Source organism: Centroberyx affinis, unplaced genomic scaffold (genome assembly GCF_046629955.1).
Source record: "Centroberyx affinis isolate AG114_WGS23_722 - 3 ecotype Tasmania unplaced genomic scaffold, CSIRO-AGI_Caff_v1 ptg004518l_1, whole genome shotgun sequence".
Lineage (NCBI taxonomy): Eukaryota > Metazoa > Chordata > Actinopteri > Beryciformes > Berycidae > Centroberyx > Centroberyx affinis.
In genome coordinates, this window is record NW_027282162.1 from 5,001 (window position 1) to 22,105 (window position 17,105).

The 17,105-nt window shown below is 43.3% G+C and overlaps 1 protein-coding gene across 1 annotated transcript in view; it reads right to left on the reverse strand.

Annotated features, from left to right (window-relative positions):
• sptbn5 (spectrin, beta, non-erythrocytic 5) overlaps nt 1–17,105 on the reverse strand; it is a gene marked incomplete at both ends in the record, with an annotated part of 32,498 nt that overhangs the window by 2,518 nt on the left and 12,875 nt on the right. Inside the window, 23 exons of the mRNA XM_071544314.1 lie at nt 180–342; nt 1,172–1,293; nt 1,803–1,916; nt 2,086–2,200; nt 2,293–2,414; nt 3,496–3,585; nt 4,040–4,231; nt 5,212–5,367; nt 5,738–5,926; nt 6,496–6,600; nt 8,323–8,472; nt 9,337–9,540; nt 10,071–10,250; nt 10,881–10,991; nt 11,118–11,232; nt 12,003–12,148; nt 13,288–13,420; nt 14,034–14,191; nt 14,508–14,624; nt 15,148–15,238; nt 15,551–15,660; nt 15,924–16,110; nt 16,783–16,919. Of these exons, the coding sequence (XP_071400415.1) occupies nt 180–342; nt 1,172–1,293; nt 1,803–1,916; nt 2,086–2,200; nt 2,293–2,414; nt 3,496–3,585; nt 4,040–4,231; nt 5,212–5,367; nt 5,738–5,926; nt 6,496–6,600; nt 8,323–8,472; nt 9,337–9,540; nt 10,071–10,250; nt 10,881–10,991; nt 11,118–11,232; nt 12,003–12,148; nt 13,288–13,420; nt 14,034–14,191; nt 14,508–14,624; nt 15,148–15,238; nt 15,551–15,660; nt 15,924–16,110; nt 16,783–16,919 (3,207 nt within the window). The remainder of the gene's footprint in view (nt 1–179; nt 343–1,171; nt 1,294–1,802; nt 1,917–2,085; nt 2,201–2,292; nt 2,415–3,495; nt 3,586–4,039; nt 4,232–5,211; nt 5,368–5,737; nt 5,927–6,495; nt 6,601–8,322; nt 8,473–9,336; nt 9,541–10,070; nt 10,251–10,880; nt 10,992–11,117; nt 11,233–12,002; nt 12,149–13,287; nt 13,421–14,033; nt 14,192–14,507; nt 14,625–15,147; nt 15,239–15,550; nt 15,661–15,923; nt 16,111–16,782; nt 16,920–17,105) is intronic.

Below are 17,105 nucleotides of genomic sequence, written 5' to 3' on the forward strand. Positions count from 1 at the left end.
TAAGGCCTTGTATTTTTCTCAAATCCACAAACTTTCAAGGATTTTCAAGACCCGTGGGAATCTTGCCTTTTTACTCTTTGTTCTCCAACCTTCACCTCTATCCTTTGCTGCTGCGATGACCCAGTTTCCCCTCTTGGATCGCTAAAGTTAATCTTATATTATCTTATATTATAGCTCACCTTCCAGTCTTGATGCTCCACTATGAGCCGGTCTGCCTCGGTCCGGGTCTTGGGAAGGCCCTTCTCTCCCATCTCACTGCTCTGTTTCACACTCCACTCCAGCAGGAGGCGCTGGTTGGCTTTAAACAGCTGGAGCTGGTGGGCTTCCTGGAGCTTCTCCTTCCTGAAAGAACACACCGTTTCCAATGAGTCCATCTGCTACCTAACACCAGTAACCATAAGTCAATCTACTGGCTAATAGGCTCGTTTGAGATGAGCAAGTCCTGCGCATTTTTGACCAGCGACTTGTTTGGTCCGTTGCATGATGGTTAGAAAAGTTGTCCGACTTGCTCCTGCCGACCCGACTGTGCGAGCCACGGGAATCTGGCGGGACCGAGGCGGCCGAGACAATTTGATTTGGTAATGACCTGACTTTTCGTGGTAACAGTTAGCGATTTTTAAAATGTAAACTATGTCTTTGTGAGCTGAATTTCAAGGTTTTTAGCTGACAATTGGAGCCAATGACCTCCAGGTTGAAGGCTAAAAACGGTACGTGGGAAGTCAGAAAGTAACGGGAGTAGAGCAAACACATTGTTGATTTTGTTATTTTCATAGGATTTGTTGACAGTAAGCAATGCATTAAAAAACACCGGCCTTATCCTTTAAGTTGGACCAGCAGAGCAAAGCTTGGTAGAAGAACAACTAATATAACTACCACCTCGACTACTAATACTAGTACGAGTTACAAATTAACTAAATTCAAGTAGTACTAATGCTAGTACAGTAGTACTACTGCTACTACTACTACTACTACCACTACTACAACTGCTGCTGCTACTACTAATACTACTACTAATACTGCATCATCATCTGGACTGGCAGTATCAAGCTTGACAACTACTACATTAGCACAACTTACAATTAACTAAATTCAAACTACTAGTACTACTATTACTACTACTGCTACTACTAATCATAATACCACTAATAACAGTCATTATCGTCATCATCACCTGAGTTTGACCTCCTTGTCCAGGGTCTTGAGGGCGGTCTGGACCTCCTTCTGTTTTTTCCTCAGCTTGTCTGCCATGACTGATCGGGCCTTCAGGTGATCTGAGACCTGCTTGTCCAGGGCCTGTGGTGGTTGTGGGGGTGGAGGGGGTGCATTTAGATTATTTTACCATACACTGCATGCAGATTCTTTTGCCATTAGTCTCTGCACATATTGTCCAAATCCCATTTATAAAGGGGTCAAATCAGGCTCACAGTGCATTGTTCCAGGAAATGTTTTGTCTGTCTGTGCCTTGCTCAAAGGCACTGACAGAAGCATGCACCATGATGGTACAAGCCATCATATCTACCATCTATAGGACCTACAAACAAAAAACTAGGGGTTCATCAGGGGGGTTTTCTAAGATCCAAAGGGAACTAATAAGCACCTTAGAGTTCCTCAAGAGATAAAAAATGTCTCAAGGGTTTTTTAAAGAGCCCCCTGGAAGTACCACCAGAGATAATCAAACCTTTATGAAGGAGTTCCACAAGGAACCTCAGGTTGTAATTTTAAGGACCTCTAAAGGTTCCTTGAAACCCTTTTATATTCCAGAGTGTAGGACTGAGGCTGCAAATCATCAGATTCCATCTCACCTTTGACCTCTCCTGGATGACCCCGGCCTCTCTCTCCGTCTCCTCATGACGTCGAATCAGGTTCTCCACACTCTCCACGTCAAAACCACAGTCCTGACCCTGCAGGAGCAGCATCTACAGAGAGAGTGGCGGGACTACGTTAAAATCAAACAGGGAGAATCATGACCATTAAATCACTATGAATATAAGTTTCAAGAAATTATTTAACAAGTAATTTAAAAGATGATATGTGTTCTGCTAGTCTAAGTTTAGTCTAGTTTGAAGGTAGTAGCACGTTACGAACCTTCTCATTGGCTCTGTCCCTGACTTCCTCCAGCTCTCTGATTAGGGCGTGGACCACCAGAGCCCCCTCCAGCTTCTTCTTGTAATTGCTCAGATCTCCGTGGAACTTACTCCACCTGGAGGAGAGGGAGGAAGCATTTTGTGTAAACTGAGAGGAAACAGTCTGGCAAGAATAGTGTGTGTGTGTGTGTGTGTGTGTGTGTGTTACCTGTCGTTGAGTTGCTGTCTCCTCTGTCTGACAGTGAACAGTTCATCAGTGCTCTGCCTCTTCTCCAGTCTGGCTGCCAGTCTGTTAATAGCTGTGATGTGGGCGTCGTCCACCGTCACCTCCTACAGATCAAATACACCTTCATCATCATTATCATCATTATTGTTATCAGTTAGATCGACAGCTCATATTGCAATTTTACTGATCACATCAAGCGTGGTTCTTAGAGAGTCTGAGATCCCCAAGCCCTTCTGACCCTTCTGTCCCTCAGGCTGGATTACAGGTGTAGCCTAAATGCATCAAGACCAAAGGTGTAGACTAAAGGTGTGTAGACTCAAGACTAAAGGTGTAGACTAAAGATGTCTAGACTCAAGACTAAAGGTGTAGACTAAAGGTGTCTAGAATCAAGACTTAAGCTGTAGACTAAAGATATCTAGATTCAAAGCTAAAGCTGTAGACTAAAGGTGTCTAGAATCAAGACTTAAACTGTAGATTAAATGTGTCAAGACTCAACACTGAAGCTGTAGACCAAAGGTGTCCAGATTCAATACTTAAGCTGTAGACTAAAGGAGTCTAGATTCAAGTCTAAAGGTGTAGACTAAAGGTGTCTAGATTCAAGACTTAAGCTGTAGACTAAAGGTATCTAGATTCAAGTCTAAAGGTGTAGACTAAGGTTGTCTAGACACAAGACCAAAGGTGTAGACCAAAGGTGTCTAGACTCAAGACCAAAGGTGTAGACCAAAGGTGTCTAGACGTAAGACTAAAAGTGTAGACTAAAGATGTCCAGACTCAAGACTAAAGCTGTAGAATAAAGGTGTCTAGACTCAAGACTAAAGGGGATTGAGCTTTTGCCACCAGGTCCCTTATATTGTGGAACCCTCTACCTGAGGAACTAAGGCTAGCCCATTCACTATCATCTTTTAAATAACTTATGGTACGCTCGCCTTCGGTCCCCAGAAGGAAGAAGATGGTACAAATTACCAGTGGACCATTCAGCAAACGTCTTGTGACATTTGCTGAATGGATGTCTTACGAGTGAGCAGGAAGGGGGTCTGGTATATCGGTCAAGAACAACTGAACAAGACACATGGTATTTGATTGACAAACATTGGCATCTGTGGAGATTGAACCTCTGACCCTTGGTTACAGGACAGTCTCTCTAAACATTAGGCAACCCTACCAACCCCTTTCCAGAAGACTCACCCCAGTGCCTCTGAACTCGCTGAGCTTCTTCAACAGCTGAAGCCCGTGTTCATAGTCCGTCCCAACATCGCCCACGTTGATCATCACCTCCTGAAACACAAACACACAGGACAGAGCACAGACGTTACACACTTTAAACACACAATTGGACTGTGTCCCATGTTGTAAATGGTGGACAGGAAAGGATGTAGTGCAAAATGTCTGTCGGTGAGGCAGCGGTTGGCTGGCATGCCAGTAGCTCAAGCGGCAAAAATGAGCCGATGTGCCGATAACAGATACTAGGCTTAAGATAAAAGATAAGATTAACTTTATTGATCCTTGTGTCGTATCCAGAGCTCCACTTGCTCCTCCTGTAGAAACAAAAATCTTTCGCTGAATTCTCCATCTCTCTCTGTCTCTCCATCCGATCTCCTACCTTGGGTCATATCTCTACTTCTACTTGACTCATGTTCCTCCTTCTGTCGGAACAAATGTCTTTCTCTCTATTCTCCACCTCTTCTTCCCTCCCTCCCTCCCTGCCTCCATGTATCCCTCCGTCTCCTACCTTGTGTCGTATCCAGGCCTCCACCTCTTCGACCTTCTGTAGGAACTCCAGGAAGTCTCTGTTATCCTCCAGAACTTTCCCTCGGGCGGCCACGGCCTTCTTCAGCTCCTCCCAGTGGAGCTGCAGGGCCGCTGCGCTCCGTCGCACCTCCTTGGACCGGGGGTGGTGAAGGGAGACCAGCTCCTCCCCAGCCTGGAGGCACACAACAAGACGGGGGTCCGAAGTGTGACGTTTGAGATATTGGGATACTTTTCATGATGAACCATTGTATAAAAGCCATAATACTGTAGAGGTTGTTCTTTACCAGCATTAAGGGAACTACAGTGATTGTGATGCAAGACGCAGATGCAAGAAATCCCAAGCAGTGTCGTTTCATCTCATCCCATCTAATTTCTTCCAATTTCATCCCATGTCATTTCATCTCACCTCATTCCATCTCATCTAATTTTATCCAATTTGACTTTATCTCAATTTACCTCATTTCATCCTATTCCATCTCATCTCACCAAATTTTGTCATCTCAGCTCACTCATCTCATCTACCCTACTCTACTCCTCTTCATCTCATTCCATCTAATTTCATCCAACTCCATCTCATCTCATCCTATTCCATCTCCTCACTTCATCTTATTTTACCTCATTTCATCTCATCTCTTCCCATTTCATGCCACCACATCTCATCTCATCCCATTTTATCTCATCTCACCTCATTCCATCTCATCTCATTTTATCCCATCTGACTTCATATCATTTTACCTTATCTTATCTCTTCTCATCCTATTCTATCTCATCACAATTCATCTCATGTCATCACATTTCATCTCACCTCATCCTATTCCATCTCATCTCATCTAACCTAATTTTTGTCATCTAATCCCATCAATCTCATTGGATTTTACTCTATCATCTCATCTCATCCCATCCCATTTCATCTCTTTCCATCTAAGCTCATCCAACTCCATCTCATCTCATTCCATTTGATCTCATCTCACCCCATCTCATCTCAACTCATCTCATCCTATTCAATCTCTCCTCACTCCATCCCTCCATTCCATCTCATCTCATTTTCTCCCATCTAAGTTCATCACATTTTACCTCATCTCACCTCACCTAACCTCATTTCATCTCGTCTTGTCTCATCTCATCTCATCATCTCATGTCCCAGAGCCTCACCAGCAGCACAGAGCTGATGATCTTGCTGTGAGACAGGATCTCAGCCTCGAACACCTGGTGTTTCTGGAGGAGCTTCATCTTGGTCTGCAGGTTGCTGAGGTCGGCTTTCCCGTCCTCCGCCATCTTCTGCATCCGCTCAGACACCCACTCCTCCGCCTAGAAAGACAGACCAACACACAAACAGAAGTTATGTTTCCATCCAACGGTCAAGTGAATTTTGAGTTTGAAAAAATGTGCATTAGGTGGACACATCCACAAGAAAAACATTTCAGCATTTAAAAAAATAATTTGTATTGCAGAAGTAATTATTGTTCTTTGGTGTCAGCTAATGTTGGTCACACTTCATGTTTTCATCCAAAGATACAAATAAAAAAATGTTCTTGGCAATATTCTAATGTACCAACTAATGTTCATACCACCAAAATAGAGACTTGTACACAGGAGTGACAACAGGTATGACATGTTTTGGTAGGCTGTGGTGGACAGACATTCCCCCGAGTCTCTGATTGGTCGGTGGCTCTGTTACCTCGGCAGCGTTGCGGTTGAAGATGCACAGCAGCCTGGAGAGCTCCAGCTCCTCCCTGCGCTTGACGGACAGCTCCTTGATCCTATCACGTCGCTGGAGGAGAGCTTTGAGCTTGGTCTGGATCCGCCCGCTCTTCTCTCTGCTCAGCTGCTTCTTCAGTCGGTCAGCCAGCTCCTTCAGAGAGGACAGCTGGGAAAACACAGGGAGGGAAGCTTAGAAAGGAGGGCTGGGGAATAACTACCATATAATAACCCACTGTAAAGCATTAATACATTGACAAATTAGACTGAATCTTCCAGATTGTAGAGATACTGAATTAGAGATACTGATACTGAATACTTTTTATTCAAAATATACAGAATTTTGGAATAAAACTCCTCAAATACTTTCAGTTTGGGTGACAGCTCCTCTAGGATGACTGGTAGACAATATAATATTGCAGTACTTTGCCCCACTTTAATGCATTAATACATTGGTCCCTTGTGTTGACATTTTTGTCCAAATATTAAGAGAAAAATGGGAAGAATCCTTCAAGAATTTATCAGTATTGGGCCAGTTACTGTTCATTTGTGTCAGCTAATGCCACATTTCAGATGTGGTGATTTTGGATTGTTGACTATGCAGGCGATCCTGTAACCTGACGAAACGTGTTGGTTTTTAACATTACAGCTTTGTCTTCTATTCTCCAAGAGTAGCTGAATTATCTCATTCTTTCATTTTATTTTTTTTTGCCCGATGCTGGGGGGCAGATGACAGACCTTTTCCTCCTGGGAGCTGAGCAGCTTCTCAAAGGCTTCGTGGCGTTTGATCAAACCCTCGGTCTCGTCCACCGTGGCTCCCAGAGCGCTGCTCTGCAACACGATCTGCACACAACAGAGACATTCATGAACTGAACTGAGAATCCTGTAAACTCCAGTTCAGCTCCTGCAGTGTGAGTGTGAAAGTCTCCCAGCTGTAAGGAAACAGAATGTGAATTGAATTAGGGCTGCAACTAACGATTATTTTCATTGTCGATTAATCTGTTGATTATTTTCTTGATTAATCGATTAGTTGTTTGGTCTATAAAATGTCAGAAAATGGTGAAAAATGTGGATCAGTGTTTCCCAAAGCCCAAGATGACGTCCTCAAATGTCTTGTTTTGTCCACAACCGAAAGATATTCAGTTTACTGTCATAGAGGAGGAAAGAAACCAGAAAATATTCACATTTAAGAGGCTGGAATCAGAGAATTTTGACTTATTTTTCTTAAAAAATTACTCAAATCGATTAATCGATTATCAAAATAGTTGCCGATTAATTTAATAGTTGACAACTAATCAATTGTTGCTGCTCTAAATTGAATTGGAATGACAGGGAACAGAACTGAATTCCATTAAATTAAAAAGAGAGTTTGTCTCGACTCACTGAACGTTATAAATCAAAACATTATGAATCAAATAAAAGACAGTTCAACAAATCAAACATAATGTATGGATTACAATTACATGTTCTGCATAAAATACCAGCTGAAAGCTTCCTTTAACATTTTTTAATATTTAGTATTGATAATATATAACACTATGTGTAATCTCATATATGTGGTGAGATTAAAATTAAATTAAACTTCCTGAAATCCCAATTCAATTCCAATTCTGTTTCCTGTAGGTTTTTTCAAATTCCAATTCTGTTCATTTATGAATTGCAAGAAATTTAACTTCACTGCAAAAAATCTCCATCTTAACAAGTAATTTAGTCTATTATCGAGTCCTAAAATCGTAATTTTCTTATAATGAGTGAAAAATCTGCCAATGTATGCCAATTCACTTGTTTCCTATACAAATCTGACAAATCAAACCTTATTTCAATACTTATGTAGAATCAAGTGTCATTTTCTTGATAGTAGTTCAGTGATCTGCCTTATTCTGACTTGTTTCAACAAACTGACACTAATTTCTAACCTTGCGAGACTGCTGGATCCATCTTGCCAGGCTTCAAGTTATCTGTTTGTGGCCGAACCGCAGTGGTGCGGACCAATCAGCGTCTGTGAGGGCAGCTGGGGGCGGGGCTTAGGTGTGACGACAGCGAGAAGCGACTGTTCGTTCACACTAGCGAGAGTATTTCTTAATTGAAAGAAGAGCAAAGAACGGCACTGGGGGCTTTTCTGGATGGAAAAGATGTTTTCGCTCTTCTCCCGACCGGCTTCGGCAAGAGTTTGTTTATATGGTTCGTTGATCTGATTGGTTGAAGTTAGCCCGTGATAGACGGTGATAGACAGATGGTTCATCCAATCACCTGCCAAGTATTTTTTGAAAGTGCCTGCCCTTTTCCAAACAGTTTCCAATGACGACTTCCCAGATGGTTCTGTGTAACAAACCATCTGGCAAGTCAGGTTAACTAATTTCTAGAAGATTCCTGAAACAAGTGAAACTGCATTGGAAACCTGAGAATTTATCTCTTGGTTTAAGAAAAATTCGAAGCTGAATATGAGACTGATGAATGTTTTTTGCAGTGTTGACACTTGTTTCCTTGAGGAGAACGCTCTTTTCCAAAGTCTTCTTGGGGAGATTGAACGGACACACACACACACACACACACACACACACACACCTCCTGGGAGCTGGAGGTCTTGTCCATGCTGAGGCTGTCTCTGTAGAAGACCTGCTCCAGGTGGACGCTCTCTAGCCAGCGCTGCTTCCTGCTCCACTGCTCCTCCAGCTTCTCTCGCTCCGCCTGCAGCGCCTGCAGCTTCTCTGACACCTGGTAGGACCAGAAACACACTGTGACACACTCTGACACCTGATAGGACCAGAAACACACTGTGACACACTCTGACACCTGGTAGGACCAGAAACACACTGTGACACACTCTGACACCTGGTAGGACCAGAAACACACTGTGACACACTCTGACACCTGGTAGGACCAATTCATTTATCTATTTAAAATTCACAAAATTATCCTCTCATCTCCTGTCCTCCTCTCCTCACCTCCTTCCTCCTCTCCTCTCATCTCCTCTCCTCTTCTCTCATCCTCCTCTCTTCCTCTTCTCTCCTCCTCTTCTCCTCTCCTCCACTCCTGTCCCCTCCTCTCCTCTTCTCTCCTTCTCCTCATCTCCTGTCCTCTCCTCTCCTCCTCCCCTCCTCTCCTCCTCTCTCTTCCTCCTCATCTCCTGTCCTCTCCTCTCCTCCTCCTCTTCTCCTCTCCTCTTCTCTCCTCTCCTCCTCTTCTCTCCTCTCCCCTCCTCTCTACTCCTCCTCTCCTCTGCTCCTCCTCTCCTTTCCTCTCCTCTACTCTGCTCCTCCTCTCCTTTCCTCTCCTCTCCCCTCCCCTCCTCTGTTCCTCTCCTTCTCTCATCTCCTCTCCTCCTTGTCTCCTCTCCTCGTCTCTCCTCTCCTCTTCTCCCCTCCTCTCCTCTCCTCTCCCGCCCTCCTCTCCTCTCCTCCTCTTCTCTCCTCATCTTGTCTCCTCTCCTCACCTCCTTCCTGTGTCTCCTCTCCCCTCCTATCCTCTCCTCCCCCGTCCTCCTCTCCTCTCCTCTCCTCTCCTCGTCTTGTCTCCTCTCCTCACCTCCTTCCTGTGTCTCTTCTCCCCTCCTCTCCTCTCCTCCTCTCCTCTCCTCACCTCCTTCCTGTGACTCCTCTCCTGCTCCCTCAGCTCCTCCCCCAGGTCTACAGCTTGTTGGTAGTTCTCCTCTCTGGCCTCCATCTCGGCTCGGAGCAGCTGGTGTTGGGCCAGCTGGAGGTCAGAGGTCGCCACGTCGCTGATGCTCTCCTCCGCCGCCATCGAGCCAATCAGCTGGCTGCACCACAGGAGGTAGTCCTGAGCCTGGAGGACACAAAGCATGATGGGAAGGTTTGAGAGGAGACATGAAGCTCATCCATCCATCCATGTTTTTTTTATTTCAGCCAATTTTCATTTGAATGTGTTTCTTATTCTTATCTCCTCCATATATTTTACTATTCTGGTTTTTATGAATTCCTGTAAAACACTTTGAATACATAAATGTGTGCTACATAAATAAAGTGTCTTATTATTATTAGCAGTAGTATCTCTTTTCTGTTTCTTCTATCCATCAATCTATCATCCAACATATATCATCCCCACACTACTGTTCACTGTTCTTATTTATTTCTTTATCGTAAAGTTTTTCTTGCTGTCCATTTATCTTTTCTTCCTTTAAATCGCATCTAAAAACACACTTTTTTAGGCTTTTTCAGGCAGATTATGTAGATTCCCTGTTCTTCAAACTGCTCCTCTTCTTTTACTTTTACTCTGATTGATGCTTTATATATACTGTATGTACTCTACATATACAGCTGTTGATATTGGTACTGATATTGTATCAATATCCTCACCGTGTTGAGGAACAGGTATCTCTGACAGGTGAGTTTTAGCTCCGCCTCCCGCTGTTCCGTGTGAAGTCGGAGCTCCTCCCACCTCTCCACCACTTCCTGCTGCACCTCCTGTAGGCGGAGCCTCAGGTGAGGCGAGCAGAGCTCCAGGATGGAGTCAATGCCGTCCAGCTGCTCCTGGAGCTACCACACACACACACACACACACACACACACACACACACACATATCATGAAGTTTAAGCATTTATGGGTTTTTTTTCCATTTTTGATGAATCATAATTTGCTAGAGGTTTGACCAAGTCAACTTTGGGAGGAGCTCCCAAGTCACAAGTCAAGTCCCAAGTCTAAATGTAGATTACCAAGTCAAGTCCATGTCATTAATGTCAAGTCTCAAGTCTAAATGTAGAACAGCAAGTCAAGTCAGAACAAATCAAGAGTCCAGTATCAATTTAATATCTTAAAGAAAACTAAATATCTAGGACTTTTCAATGCAATATGGTTTTAATAGGATAAAAACTTGGTAAGAGCATCATGAGTTTGATTTCTATAATCAGTTTCAACTTCAATAAATTCAATCATTCCATACAAATTCAGAAAACAGAATTTAAATTCAGTCGTCTGCTGGAACAAATCTCATCACTTTCAATCTAAGTCATTTACACAAACACAAGATCTCAAGTCAAGACTTTAGAAACCTTTTCAAGTCATCAGAGTACAAGTCAGAGTCAAGAAATTAAAACTGTGACTCATCTCTCATCTCTCTCATCTCTCTCATCTCTCTCTCTCTCTCTCTCTCTCTCTCTGTCTCTACCTGTTGCTCTGTAGCGGCCAGTTCGTGGAGCAGAGCCTCATGTTTCCTCAGCTGTGATGTCACTCCTCTCAGGTCCTTGGCGATGTCATCTGGGATGCTCTTCTGTCGCTCCTGGAGAGAGAGAGAGAGAGAGACAGAGAGAGAGAGGGAGGGAGGGAGAGATAGATACATAGATACATAAATAGACAGACAGACACATAGATAGATAGATAGATAGATAGATAGATAGATAGAAACCTGGATGAGTGTCAGTGCGTCACTCAGGTCTTGGTAGAAGCGATGACATTCCTCGGCTCTCAGCAGCTGATCCTGACGCTCCCTGGCCACGCCCCTCAAGTCCTCCCAGCATGCACTGCCAACACACACACACACACACACACACACACACACACACACAGTGTCAGAATTAACACAAATGACCATATTGTCATGTTGATGAAAAAAATGCAATTCATTTTCTGTTGAAGGGTACAAGCAATGGAAAAAACTGGGAAGGAAGGAAGGAAGGAAGGAAGGAAGGAAAGAAGGACACAGGGAGAGAAATAAGGAAGAAAGGATGGAAGGAAGGACAGGGAGAACCGATGAAGGAAGGAAAGAACTAGGACATATACGATAACTACGTACTGTAAGCTGCCTTCCTACCCTCCTAACCTCCTGCTTTGCTTCCTTTCTACTTCGCCTTCCCTCGCTCTATACCAGCCCATTCCTTCCTTCTTTCCTGCCTTCCTTCCTTCCTTCCTTCTTTTCATCCCATTGATAAACTACGTCTTTTGTTATCAAGCTGAATTGTTGCGTGACATAACACCACATCCACAACTTCTCAAACTAATTAACTAACCAACTAACTGGTCTGGCTGACTAAATAACTGACTAACTAGATTATTGACTAACAAACTGGTATCTTGACTTACAGACTAAGTGAAGGACTTTTTAACTATCTCACTGATTAACTAACAAACCGAATGACTAACTCACTAACATAGAGACTGATTAACTTACTGATTACCTCATTAAATTACGAACTAATTGACTGACTGACTGACTGACTGACTGACTGACTGACTGACTGACTGACTGACTGACTGGCTGACTAACTAATTGACTGACTGGCTGACTGTATACCTGAGCTGCTGCAGTGTTTCTCTGACAGCAGAGCTCTCTGGGTGTTTGCTGTGTATCAGGCGGTCAGCCAGCTCTCTGCAGCTCTGCAGTCTCTCCTCTCCGGCCTGCAGCTGCTTCAGGAAACCTTCAAACTTCCCCCGCAGCAGCTGGAAACACAGCGGGAACACAGCCAACGCTTCAGTCTACCGTTTCAGCCTTTGTATTAACTTGCACAAATCGTGACCTTGGTATTATAAGGTTCTATCTGACCTTTTTGTCAAAACTGAGTTAGTCGCATGAACCTATTCTATGAGTGCCTGTTGACATGTGTGGTGTTATTTTTTGAAAATAATGATTTTTGAGTCAGTAATTTCAAAAACAAAAGGACCCATCTCCATTTAACTCAGAACTATCCTGAAGGCAGATAGAACTTTATAATTCTAAGCTCACAAAATGTGTCAGTTTATTTTCATGCGACTGGCCCTCTGTTGGCAGTTTTACTCCTTACTACTGTTATTAAGACTAATTGGTAACACTTTATTTTCCGGGTCCGCAATTTCCCAATAATTTCCGAGAAAGACAGAAACTGTTAATTTCTTAGGAAGTTTTTTTGGAAAGAACCATGAAATAATGTTCTAATTACAGGGAAAATAGAGAAAGAGTTCAGTTGGTAAGTTCCTCCAATTTCTTCTGTTGTTTCCAAGACAGAACCATGAAATTATGCAGTAGTTATATAGAAAATTTGAAATGAACTAAAATTAATTAAGAATTCAACAAATAACTATATTATATAATTATATAAACAATGACTTCTGATAATTGACCTCTGCCTATTATTTTTCCAGTAAATAGTTTATAGATTTGCAGTTCTTTCCAGGAAACTCTTTTATAAATGTTCAGTATCTGATCGACTCGCCAGACTGAGACAGTTTCTATAGAACTGCTGCATCACTTCATGCTTCTTTCCAGGAAACTTCCAGAGAAGTTAACAGTTCCTTTCTAGGAAATTATTAGAAAATTGTGGACCCGGAAAATAAAGCTTTACCGACTAATTGTATAGTGATAGTTGCTTGACTTGTGTATAATACTCTATGTAAGCAGAACATGTTGGTAGTCATTACCGCAGTCTATTAGTGTTAGGTAACCTATTTCCTAATCCTACTATTGACACTAAATCAGCAGTGGTAGTAAGCAGATGTAACCTGAACATGTTGGTAGATGCTTCCCAGGTCTATTTATGTTGGTTAACTTACTCTTTACTAGTACTACTAATGCTAAATCTCCAGTAGTAGTTATCAGATGTAACCTGAACATGCTGGTAGTCATTGCCCAGGTCCTGAGATTCAGCCGTCAGTCTCTGCTGGTTCATCCAGTCCTCCAAATCTGATGACTCTCGTCTGAACTCATGGAGATGGAAGACTTCCCTTAACCTCTGACCCCTGACAGGAGACAGACAGACAGTAAGACAGTTAGACATACAGATACAGAGACAGAGCCATTTGAACTCTGGTGGCACCAAATGACAGCAGAGTCATGACTAAAAACGTGAGTCTCAGTCATCTAACAAGAGAACTGCGGTGCAGTTCCTTAGGAGTGAGAACATAATCCAACCAACTACAGGAAACCACCCCAAATCGCAAGGGATTGTGGGTAGAAGGAGACTGGTGCAGTTCCTCATGCTTGGAAAGCCTCACATAACAAAATGAAGCCTGGACTGATGCTCATATTCAGATCTTTCTTCATGTGTTCTTAACTGGTATGAACACCAGAGAAGAAGAGACAGACCAGCGGTACGGGTCTATAGTCACTTTACAGCGGTACGGGTCTATAGTTACCTTACAGCAGTACAGGTCTATAGTTACCTTACAGCAGTACAGGTCTATAGTTACCTTACAGCAGTACAGGTCTATAGTTACCTTACAGCAGTACGGGTCTATAGTTACCTTACAGCAGTACAGGTCTATAGTTACCTTACAGCAGTACAGGTCTATAGTTACCTTACAGCAGTACAGGTCTATAGTTACCTTACAGCAGTATCAGGTCAATATTTACCTCAGAGCAGCCTGGTGCTGCAGCTGCTGGGCCAGGCTGCTCAGGCGGCTGTAGGGCCTGCTGAGCTCCTCCAGGCTCCATTCCTGAACCGCCTGCTCCACCTGGTCTCCTAACTCCTCCACCTCCACCTCCAGCACCTCCAGCTGGCCCTCCAGCACCTGTAGGAAGAGGACAAAAGCATGAAGATATTCTTCATATCATCCATGTTGCAAAAATGCTCAAAAGGTTAAAAAACAATGTTGTTTAACTAAGGGTTCATGTGTGGTTCTTCTGAGATCCAAAAGGGACCAATAAGCACCTTAGGGTTCTTCTTGAGAAAAATGATTCTTAAAGATCCTTAAAGAACCCCCGTAGAGGTCAGAGGTTCCTTGAAGAACGTTCTTCAAGGAACCCTCTGGGGTTCCCCTATGGCTGCAATCTGAAGAACCCCCACTGCTTCCTAGAAGACGTTTTACCCCTCAGAGTGCGGAGTACCTGGTGTTTAGTGATGAGGCTCTGGGTGGCCAGCTGGTTCTTGCCGTAGTCGTCAGTGTTCACCAGGCTGAGCGTCTCGGCCAGCCGGGACTCCAGCTCTGCACAGTCCAACAGCAGCTGGAGACAGGAGGAGAGGGAGATGGTTCACTTTTGGAGACTTATTTTTCTCTCACTCTATCGCACACACAGGTACAATGACTAACACATTCATGTACATGTTACATACAATTATACTCACTTTTCCAAAGAAAAAAAAGGGTTACCACATTTTTGAAACCAGTCACAAAGCTCAACAATAATCCCTTTGATCTCTCTCTTTCTCTCTCTCTCTCTCTCTCTTTCTCATATTCTCAAATTGCCAAAGCATCAAGTTGTATAATGATTTAACACAAAAAAAAAATGCAGTAGTAATAGTAGCCTAACAATAATAAAGAAGAATCAACATGGGAAACAAACAAATAAACATACAGTATTAAAAGAGACAGATATGAGAGATGAACAGCCAAACAAACAAACAAACATGTATGGATGAACTGATTTGTCAATAGTCACTCATTGCCCCTCCTTTTATGGCAGGCTGCAACATATTTTGCTCTCTCTCTCTCTCTCTCTCTCTCTCTCTCTCTCTCTCTCTCTCTACCTGTTCCCTGGTGACAGCCTTGCTCAGGTGAGCTGATCTCTTCTCGCAGGCCTCCTCCAGGTCCTCCCACTCTGCACTCAGATGGCTGCACCTGGAGACACAGCAGCTACAGGTCAGTCTGTAGGCCTGATCAAACACCATCCAAACACTGATTATTCCTGTCAGTGGGCGTTAGTGCCTTGCTGTAACTACTGAGCTACACAGGACCGACCAAGTTGGTTGTTCAGAGCATTTTACAGTATTTCATTTATCATTTTCATCAATTAGTGGCAATGCAGCCACAAATCTAACCCTAACACTTAGTCTTGAGAACAGTTTTCATGCATGTTTCATTCAGGAAGTAGAAAAAATAAAAAAGCAAAAAAATCAAAAATCAAAAAATAAATAATAAATAAAGTGTCACCTCTGCAGCACCTCCTCTCCGTCTGATTGGCTGGATTTTCCCAGGCTCCGCCCCTTCTCCAGGATGCGGTTCAGGTGTTTACGGTGGCCGTTCACCTCCGCAAGCAACTCCTGAGAGAACACACACACACACACACACACACACACACACACAGAGCATGGTGTGAGCAAACAGGCTCTTAGCAGAACCATGTTTATTTATTTTAGCCATTATTTACTCAGGGAAAGAAAATGCTGGGTAAGAAAATGTACATAAAATACAGCTTTATTTTGATTTATTTTACAAACTGACAAGAAAAGACAAGACTGTAGACTTTGTCAGGTCGAAGCCGATGGGTGAGTCTTTTCTAGAGTAGAGTATAGAGTCGTGGGACCTTGTGTTTCTGCATGAGACTGGTGGCTCCGGACAGAGACTTGTCATAGCCGGTGGATCCAGAGGAGGGGTAGTGTTCAGAGACCCAGCTGAGCTCCAGGTCCACGTCATGGAAGAACCCGAACAGAAGCACCGAGGCCTCCAGCTGGGCCCGCCGCCCGTCCAGAGGCTTCTGCAGGGACTCGAACCTGCGACAGGGACAGGACGGGGTTAGAGAAACCTGAGGACCGGGGTTCAAACCCCGTCTCTGAAGCACACTTGTCATTATTAGACAGGAGGGAAAGGGGTTTGGGTCCCACTTGAATCTGTTTATTCAAATAACAATTCCATTTAAAAGCAGAAAATAGCATGTAAAACACAGAATATCATAACAGTCCAATGCATTAAAAACTGAAAAAGTCAAAGATGTGGTCCTTTACTGCTACTGCTGCTATGTGGGTATGTCATTTTTATGTCTTTTTTATGAAGCACTTCAAAGACAACTTTCTGTCATGCTTGTGATGGACAATAAAGCTTTCTGAATCTGAATCTGAATCTGGTACTACTGCTACTACAACTACTACTACTACTAGTGCTGCTGCAAATACTGCTACTACTACTATTGCTGTTACTACTACTGGTGCTATTACTATTACTACTGCTACTACTACTATTAGTACTTCTATTACTACTATTGGTGCTATTACTGCTACTACTGCTACTACTACTCTTGCTGCTACTACTAATATTACTCCTCTTCCTATCACTACTACTACTACTGCTACTTCTACTACTATTAGAACTACCAACACTACTGGTAGTATTACTTGTACCACTACTGCAACGACTATTAATGTTTTTGCTACAGCAACATGACTCACAGTCTGAGGTAGGTGTCGGTCTCCTGCAGGATCCTCTGGGAGTCGAAGTGGGTGGAGGCGAGGTGTTTGGCCCTGCTGACGATGGAGTTGATCTTCTCCGCCAGCTCCTTGGCCTCCTGCTCCAGCTGCTGATGCTCCTTCACAGAGAAACAGAGGAGATGCTGAGGGGAAACTGGGTTATCACAGCGAATAATAAAATAATAAAATAATAAAAAGAAGAGAATACAACAAACAACAAACACAACGTACTGAAGATGAAGATGAAGCGTCGCTGTATTACTAAATTCTCACAATGTTTACTATTCACAGATTTACAGGTTTAT